Raw genomic sequence first — 9,093 nt, 5'->3', positions numbered from 1 at the left:
TCTAGAGGATCCCCGATTTGAAATTTATATTTCAGTCATTTTCTACATTTTCCAGAAAAAAATTTTTTTTTTGGTCCCACCGAAAGTCTAGGCAAATTTTGAAACTTCCCAAAACTTTTTCGAAAATACATGTTTTTTACAGAAAATGTTTGAAATATAACATTCCACATACCGTAAAACCTCTAATAGAACGACACCCGGATCGTCCTCTTTGATCCTATATATCTCATTTTCTGTGAAAGATATAAAAAAGTGGCTAACTAGTAAAATGTTGCTGATATCCTGATAAACATTTTACTAGTTAACCACTTTTTGATATCTTTCAACAGAAGTGAGATATATAGGCTCAAAGTGGACGATCCGGGTGTCGTTCTATTAGAGGTTTTACGGTAATTTCAATTCAAATAAAAAAGTTTCAAGTCCTAAAACCTTTTAGGAGTGGAGAAAATCAAGTTTGAAAATTGCCGATTTAACACTGAAAATGAAATTTTTGGCACTGAAACTGAAATTTCAGCACTTCAAAGGTCTCGTAAGCAGACTTTGAAAACGGATTTATAGGTTTCCGACTATGCTCTTTCGATCTATATAGGTGGTTTTTGCTGACTCCTACCTTCACTTGAAAGGTTCCCTTGTCAGCTGTAAATAGGGAATTTCAAAAAGCCAGTAAATGCCACCTATGATCTCGCAGTTTTTCTCTACGTCTCTGTTAGGATCTCCTCTAATATAATACTCGCCACCCTACTCACCTTCTCGCCACCTTTCCCCACAACCACAACACATAATGTGCTAATCGAGGGAAAATAATAACTGTGACACCGCAATGTTTGCCAACTTGTCTCCTTTGTCTCATTTGACATACGCAGACATCTGTTAAATGGGTATTGATGGCATGTGCTCGCGAGAGGAGGATTAGGATGGTCCAGATTGCGTCATAGAGAGTTGCGTAAGGGAATACGGTAGCCGGACCTAACTGACTAGTTGACTTGAGGAGCAGTTGCTTATTTTCGGAATGGACATAATACCTCACGAAGCAGTCTATCCATATATGGGCCAATTAAGTAATTTTTACAGGAAGGATTTTCCAAATTTCTAGATAGATATTAAAGCATTTTTTCAACGAAATTCGAAAGGTTTTTTGTTCCAAAAACCATTAAAAAATTGGACAAAAAATCCATTAACTAAACGGTTTTGTGTAACAGTATTTCAAAGATACTTTGCTTATAAAAGCAAGCAAGCTGGATAAATTCTTCAGAAAATTGTTGAAAACTTCAAAATCAAGTATAATAAAGTCTAAAAAACACGACATGTGTATATATCCAACGGTGTAGCTAAGCAAAAAACGACATCCGATGTTTTATGTCCAATAATGTCTTATGGGATTACCAAAAAGAGAAAATAATGTGTGTTAGACAATTATTTTTCAACATTGGATCACAAGGTTGACATATAAAAAAGAGAGAAAAAGGGGCGGAGTCAGAGCTTTCAAGTTTAGTAGTTGAAGAATAAGTTTTTAACTAGGTGACATCATTTTATTATAGAAAACCTATCCTGGTAGCTGAAGCACACAAAATTGGAAAACTTGAAAAACATAACCCTCATGGAAAAATCTAATTGACCCAAATCAGTGGTTAATTGATGAGATCTCAGAATTCACCGAAAAAAAATGAAAATAAAAAATAAACTGAAATAAAGGATTGTTCTGAATGATCAACTTTCCCATACAACGAAAAATAAAAATGATTCTGTTTATTTTTCAATTGCGAAAAAAGAAAACCATTACAAAAAAATTGGTGATGACACATAGGTTTTTTTGAACACACTTGAAAAAAAATCAAATTTCTATGTTTCGAAATATCTGGAAAAGCCTGAATAAAAAGACAAAAAACACAATTTCTGGTATCCTAACGCGTAGTCGAGGAAAAAACATTCAACAACTTACAATTAGTGGGTGTTTTGGAGTCCTCGGGGTAGTAATCACATGCTACATTGCTCTTCATTTTTCAACCGGAAATATGAAAAAATAAAATTTGAAAGCTGCGGTGACAAAAGGGAGGTTTGGATGGTGCAGCGGAAACCAAAACAAAAACGCATTATAGATTTGGAAATGAAAAAAAAGGGAAGAAAAAAAAGAGAAAAACGGAGCCTGATTTGTTGACTTTAATTTTTCGCAAAATTCATTTGTGTTAGAACATCAATATTGCTAATAAATTTACAAACTAATTGAATCTAATTAATTATGCATTGTTTGGAAAAATAAAAAATTAGAAAACACTAAAAAGTCATTTCCTCAATTTGCATACATATTTAAAATTCAAATAGAACCAGTTTCTTCTCCCAACTGAGATTTCTTCTCTAAATTTCCCTTATTCCTAAAAAAACCAAAAAGCAGCTCATCCATTATTGTCCTCACGCCATTCGCCACCTCAATTTCTCCCCGGCTCTTCCTTTTTCGATTCATCAATGTACCCTGGTCCCCCTCCTTATTTGACAAATAAGATTCCCATTTTTCAAATTGGGTGTCATCGTGTGGCCCCTCTTTTTTTTGGATTTGCCAAGAATGAGGGTCAGGGTCCAAGAGGGACGTAATGAGATCCTATAATTATGGGAGAGCAGATGGACTAGCAATGAATTGAAATATTTGAGAATCCAGGATCTATGTTTATGGAGAAAATAGCTTTTTGCAAGCTTGTGATTCTTCAAACCAGAAATTCATAAAAGGAACATGAAAAAAAAGGAAAAACGAAAATTTGCTCTTGTGATATTTTATGAGCGTTTTCATTTTTAAAAAAGACAACCAAACTATAAAAATGTGATTTCTGATTGCCCGAAAAGAGATTCATAAAAACCAGAAAGAATCGAAAAATGAAGGAAAGTGAACCCATAAAATGTACCGATTTATTATAGGCACACCCGATACTTAAATAGCGAGAGGGATAGTCAATGCTTTTTTTAGCAAGGTACACTTCAAAGTTTATTTCTGGGAAACTAAAGATAGAGGTGCTCCATAGGAGGCAGATAGGGAATCAGAAAAACCCTATACATGCACTTTGAGTTCGATTATCTTGATTCTTATCTTGATTCTTATGAGAGATATCAAAATTTTGTCAACTGATAAAATATTGGTGATGTTCTGGTAAATAATTTATCAGTTAAAAGTTTTTCGATATCTTTCAATAGAACCGAGATGAATGAGCTTAAAGTTCGCATATTAGGTGAGTTTCTATTAGAGCATTTATGGTGCCTCAATTTAGTTTCTTCCGATATTCCCAAATCAGTTCAGCTATTTCCTTTAAGTCAATTTTATTTCTCTAATATAAGAAATAACCTGTTGAATAATCCGTCTGTTGCAAGTCGTTCATTTTACTCTTCTCATCATTTCAACCCACGTTGCCCCTCACAACGCACACAGAGGCGACAAGTACAGGTAAAACAAAAGTGCGCTCCTCGGCTAACGCCGACATGTTTGAAATATTGACTCGTGATTGTCTCCTTGTTGTTTTAATTGTCGCAAAATGTGCCGTTTTTTAACTCTCACATATTTCAGAATTTTTGAAAATTGATATTTGTTTTCGGATTGCTTGGCTCAACAGTGGTTGTTCAGTGGAAATCAAAAGTAGAAGCTCTCTACAGAAAGATGTGTGGTGAGCTGCTTTATTTTAAATATAAAATACATAGGTTTCAAAAAACATGGAAACTCATGAAAAATTTTTATTTGTCTTGAACCGAATGAGCCCATCTTCAAACTGATGACGTTGCCTCTGGTTCACTCTGTCCCAAAGTTTGTACCATTTCATTTTCTCCTTCTCGCCAAGAGAGTTGTATGGTGGGTCTGGAACATCGAAAATACATAGTTGGCTGAAAAAACGAAATACTCACATCCTTGTCTCTCTGATCGTTGATTTTGATAGAGACTGCGACTGTTGACGGGCTTTTTCACCATCTGTGGGACCTCTACTTTTCCATTTGGGTTGAACAAATATTCATCGAGGACTGAAATAACAAAATTTCCTATTAAAAATCAGTTGGTCTTACTTACCAAGCTTATCTTCTAGATTCAGAACATTGTATTTGTACTTCTGGCTCCAGAGGACCACATTTTTCTCAAATTCTACAATGGTTGCTTGGTCCAATTTCTGGGTGTAGTCCATGTTGGTGCCATGAGGATAAGAAGGACCAAAATCCGTGAATTCTGGATTGGGAATGTTGAAGGCAGGGAATCCATAGAAGCCAGGAGGATAGAGCGTCTCAGATGTCGAAGGATTTTGGCTCGCTGTCTGATGATGATAGTCCATGTGATTTCCAAGAGGATGAGCGAAATCGGAATCAATGAATGGTGAGTTCGAAATGTTGAAGGACGGAAACTCATTCTGGGGTTGGAACATCCCGGACATCGATAATGTCGCAGATGTTGAAGGATGGCTGCCATCGGCTGAAAACCCATAGAAGCTGGCAGGATCGACCATCTGAGGGTTGTAGGCAGAAAATGAAGTCGTCGCAAATGTAGACGGAGCATTTACATTGTTCAACCCGTAAGTCATTTCCTCTTCTGGCCCCAGCATAGCTAAACAGCAGAACATTTGGTTTATAGTGAAAGTTTAAACAAAACTTGCCATTACGAATAGTCTCCTCTAATGGTGAATCATCGTGCAGATGCTTCAGAATCCGCGCTAGCTCGGACGCTTTTTCGGAATCAGTGGATCCAGAAGTGTCCGAAACCAGTTCTGCACCAATTTCCCTCTGATGATCATCAAAACTTGGATCTGAAAATTGGAAATCCTCCCTGCTTTTAAAATCTTAAAAGATTGACATAGGAAAAGTAGCTGTCTAAATCAGAATTTTGATTAATGATCTGAGAACAATTGATTGATTCTGCCTTAATTCAAAAAATTTTCGAAAAGATCACCTGAGTTTAGCTGTCGAAGCTGCTCCATTTGTTCAAGCTGCTCCGATCGCACGTGTTTTTGAGGACCTGGTGCATCAAGGTCCAAATAATCCAGATTGCGAAAACCAGCCATGTCGCGAATAAGTCAGAAAATCTGGACGATTTTGATAAAGCGTTGTCCAAATGATCCAGATTGCGAGAACGAAAATCAGCTATGCCTTTGGTCCAAGGAATGAGTCACCAAATCAGCACGATTTTGATGGAGCGTGTTTGCAGATCATGATAATCGTAATAAACGATCCAAAATGATTCACTTGATTTTTATAACCTCGAAGAAATATTCGCATCCCCATAGTTTATCGTTGTGAGCGTATGGGCGAAAAGTTTGATATGGTCTTGGGAGAATCGTAAAATTTTGTTTGAGAGGGGAGCAGCTACCGTAATCTGTGAGAATTTCAGTTTTGCCGTAGATTACTTTTTCGAGCCATGTTCTCTTCTATTTAAAGGTGGGGGACAGGAGATTTTTCGTAGTTTTTTTGTAGCTAGAGTATGCATTCTACCGTCACGGTGTACAACGCTTAATGTCACTCTGCGTACAGCTGTCGTCCTCGCCTTTATGTATGCAATCGGGCGGGCGCTTTCTCTTTGCCCGCGTGGCTCAGTCGGTAGCGGCGCCGCACCCTCAATCATCGCCCTCACAAGTTCAACTCCTCGAGAGGCATCTTTGAACGGAATTTCGAGAACATTATTTTTTTTTCATGTCCCCCCACCTTTAAACGCCTAGAATTATTCAAAAATAGTTTTAAAATCAAATTAGTTCCAGCAATTAGGTTTTCCAGGATGACTTTTTGCGCTTTCCTTCGCAATCAAACTTGGCATCACGCCAAAAAAGCCTGCACTCGCTCATCCTCTGACCTCTTCACCCCAATACTGTTCCAATGAAGCCTCTGTCTCGTCTAGCCATTTTTCCTCGGCCACGATTCTTCCATAGTAGAACAGGCCAACTGCTTTTTGCCCTCTCCGATTCCGGTACTATTCATGTATGCACTCTATGAAAGTCTGGGTATGATGATCTCTACTACATTGTGTTCCCGTTCTTCTCTAACAGGCAGTGGTTGCCCTTCTCTGTGGCGTCCGTCCTGTGTTGAAGCGACATCCCAAGTCGCGAGAAGAGACTGTGAGCGTGTGAGCGCGAACCGAGAAGGGGTGTGGGGTCTGTTTTCTCTGGCTACCTCTGTACTATTCATATACATACTCTATGATAGTCTGAGTCTGATACTCTTTAGTACATTGAGTTTCCGTTCTTCTCTACCAGGCAGTGGTTGTCCCTTCTTGCTAATACTGAGGCGTCCATCCTGCGTTGATGCGACATCCGAAGAAGCGGGAGGAGACAGTGCGCTCATACACTGCACGGGCAGCATTGTGAGACTTTGAGATGGATATTGATTTTCTCTAGATGCCTCAATCATTGAGAAAGAAACAACACACCATTGTGAGTGAGTTTGCGACGGTGCGTCGAGGGCATAGCGTCGCATCGAGGGAAGACGACGCATGGTCCACGAGACGGAGGCGGGTCACATTGTGAGTGTTGCCCGTGGTTGTCTCTATCATTTCGAAGGGTAACACATAAAATCGATATAAAACTCTTGCGAGTTTCCGGCTGCGCGTCGAGGGCCGACGACGCATGGGCCACAAGACTGTGACGGATGGAAAATGCAAGTGCGCTCTTTTGAGATGTCATTCTTCGCGAGGTAAAAGATAAGGCTTAGGAGTTAGCAGGTCTTAGGAAGTAAATTGAGATAGCAGCACCGATTCGAGCTGCAGATTTCAGATGGATTTCCAGTAAAATTGTCATACGTTGCGTTTTTGGATAGCTGAACAGGAAATTTCAAAAGTTTTAAACGTTCACAATCAAACTTCAGAGGCAACGACACTTCAACCTTTTTGGAACTGATAAGTCACTCCAATGGAACTGATAAGTTTCAATCTTTCTGGAACTAATGAGTTTCTGAATGTTGCAGTAATCACCTGGAATCTGGTTCTTCAATGATTTTTAGGACGATTTCAAACACTATCGAATTTCCAAAACAGAATTTTCCCTCTACATCTACCGTAATTCCATTTTCCTCATTCTTCCCCTTTTATTGGTTGTCCGATCCAATCCATTCTCTCCAACCATACAGTTCCTCTATTCTTCTATTTGCCAAACACGCAAAAATGACAGTATTCCGCCTTATTCTCTCATTTTTCCCAACTATTCTGCCTGTTTGTCCTTCTATCACGTTTTGGGAGAAGGGAAGAGAATTTGGATCATTTAAAAATGTTTTTAGCATCTTCCACATACTAAAATTCCGTCTTCAAGTTGATCGAGAAGAAAAATTGAAAAAAAAACATGGATATTCAAAACTTTTAAAGAGGGAGATTGTGAAATTCTAAGCCAAATCATTTTCGGTACTAAAGATAGGAATGAGAGCGCTGAAGAGTACAGAACAGGGGAATCAAGAGGCGGAAAAGAAAAGCAAGAGAAGCTAGCAAACGCGCTCTATGTATTGACAGTCAACTAACTTTTTTGTCAAAGTCCCAATTTCAAAGCTAAGAGCGTATGCTAGTTTTTCACTAGAAAATTAACATCTTCTACAATTTACAATTCCATCTTCAAGTTGCTTTTTCTGAAGCGCCACCATTCTCCTCCACAGCTCTGTCCATTGGCTCCTCTCATCTTTCTTGATCTTTTTCCAGTGTCGAACTGAATTATTATTACTATCATTTTTCAGATTCGCCTGATTAACACTCACACTTATCGGCTGAAGGACATTGATTGACGTACAGTGTGGAAGGATTGACGGCTATCACGACCCATCGTGAATTATGTTTTTGATTTGCAAATGCTTCCTTTTTGGAGGAGTTGCCTGGAGCACCATCTCCCCACTTTTTTGAACCCGATCAACAGCGTCATCAGAAATGTACTTCGTCGAGTGCATTCCACAAGCTTCTTCGAACGTTGGATGCATCAATGCTTCCTCCTCAATCTCCATGTGCACAGGTGATTCGCGAACAATCCGTTCGCATTTTACCTGTGTGATCGCCATCGGAATCATCCGACGTCCAGCATCCGACGTCCAGCATCCGACGAATCCGTGTCTAATCTTTCGATCTTCTGTTCCAATTGATCCATCATCAAAGGCCCATCTTCCGTATCCTTCAAATTCTTCTGGGATTCACGAAGTTGACCTGTGTTAGTATCATTTTTTGAAGTCTAAAAATTTAAAACGATTTTTCTGCAAAATAACAATTTCTTGATTTCTGCAAAATAAAATTTTTAACTTTTGACACGATTAAATTTCAGGCTCACTTTCTGGGTTGAATATTGATGAAGATCCAGCGAATTGAGGATCATAGATTGAATTGGAGAGCTCTGGTTGGTGTGGAGCTTCAATTTCAACTCTAACGGTAGCATTCACGACGGTGTGAGCTGGAAAATTTGCTGGAAAGGCTCACTCAGCTTCAGCTTGATGAAATCCTATAAATGCTTTTATGTTCACTAATATCTGTGACGTTTCAAGAATACCTTGTATGGGTCAAAAAGAGGGACGATTCTCCAATACTGGTGGCGCAAAGTCCGGATGTGCAGATGAATTCCATTGGTGCTGGAGTGGATCATATGCCGGAGGTGACGATGGCATGGACGTCATCTACTTCCATGGATTGTATGAAGGCGGGTGATCTGAATCATGAGGTTGTCTTTTCAGATTTACTTTATTTTTTGAGTTGTGAAAAAAAAAGATTGAAAATAATACACTAACCTCGAAGTGATGCCAACACATCAGAGCTAGACATGACTGAAACAGAAGTATCAGGAGCTCTTGTTGCCTTATAGGGCATTGAGGAGCCATGTATTTAGTTGTTGTTCTCCATAGTAGAAAGCGTACCAAATCTGAAATTGGAGATAATTTTAAAGGTGGTGTACGGTGAAAATTTTTATTGCATCAAAATGTGCAGAAATTCATGTAGATTGACATAAAAATAAAGAAAAAATTCCAAAAGAAATTCCTTCATCGAGAAAAACACATCGAAAAATACGCTGGAAGCCCTAAGGGACGAGGTTTTTTCTAGGCCGCCCGGTGAGTAAAAGCGCGCGAATTCAAACTTTTAAAATTTTTTCGCTCGTTTTCACTTTTTTTTGGGTTTTTCAAGAGTTTTCTAGGTTTTTG

The 9,093-nt window shown here is 38.8% G+C and overlaps 2 protein-coding genes across 2 annotated transcripts; both read right to left on the bottom strand.

The window, feature by feature from the left end:
- Positions 1 to 3,695: 3,695 nt before the first annotated feature.
- Positions 3,696 to 5,015, bottom strand: CBG07842 (the record flags this gene model as incomplete). The annotated part of the gene is made up of 5 exons (XM_045242980.1): positions 3,696 to 3,829; positions 3,877 to 3,990; positions 4,037 to 4,561; positions 4,617 to 4,760; positions 4,904 to 5,015. 5 exons carry the CDS (start codon positions 5,013 to 5,015, stop codon positions 3,696 to 3,698), a joined length of 1,029 nt encoding a protein of 342 aa, XP_045093589.1.
- A 2,491-nt stretch (positions 5,016 to 7,506) lies between these two features.
- Positions 7,507 to 8,719, bottom strand: CBG25710 (the record flags this gene model as incomplete). The annotated part of the gene is made up of 4 exons (XM_045242979.1): positions 7,507 to 7,628; positions 7,812 to 8,093; positions 8,235 to 8,354; positions 8,686 to 8,719. The coding sequence occupies 4 exons, from the start codon at positions 8,717 to 8,719 to the stop codon at positions 7,507 to 7,509; spliced, it is 558 nt and encodes a 185-aa protein (XP_045098720.1).
- Positions 8,720 to 9,093: the final 374 nt, after the last annotated feature.

Source organism: Caenorhabditis briggsae (assembly GCF_000004555.2).
Source record: "Caenorhabditis briggsae complete genome, chrII, whole genome shotgun sequence".
NCBI lineage: Eukaryota > Metazoa > Nematoda > Chromadorea > Rhabditida > Rhabditidae > Caenorhabditis > Caenorhabditis briggsae.
This window is presented reverse-complemented; position numbering and strand designations above follow the sequence as displayed.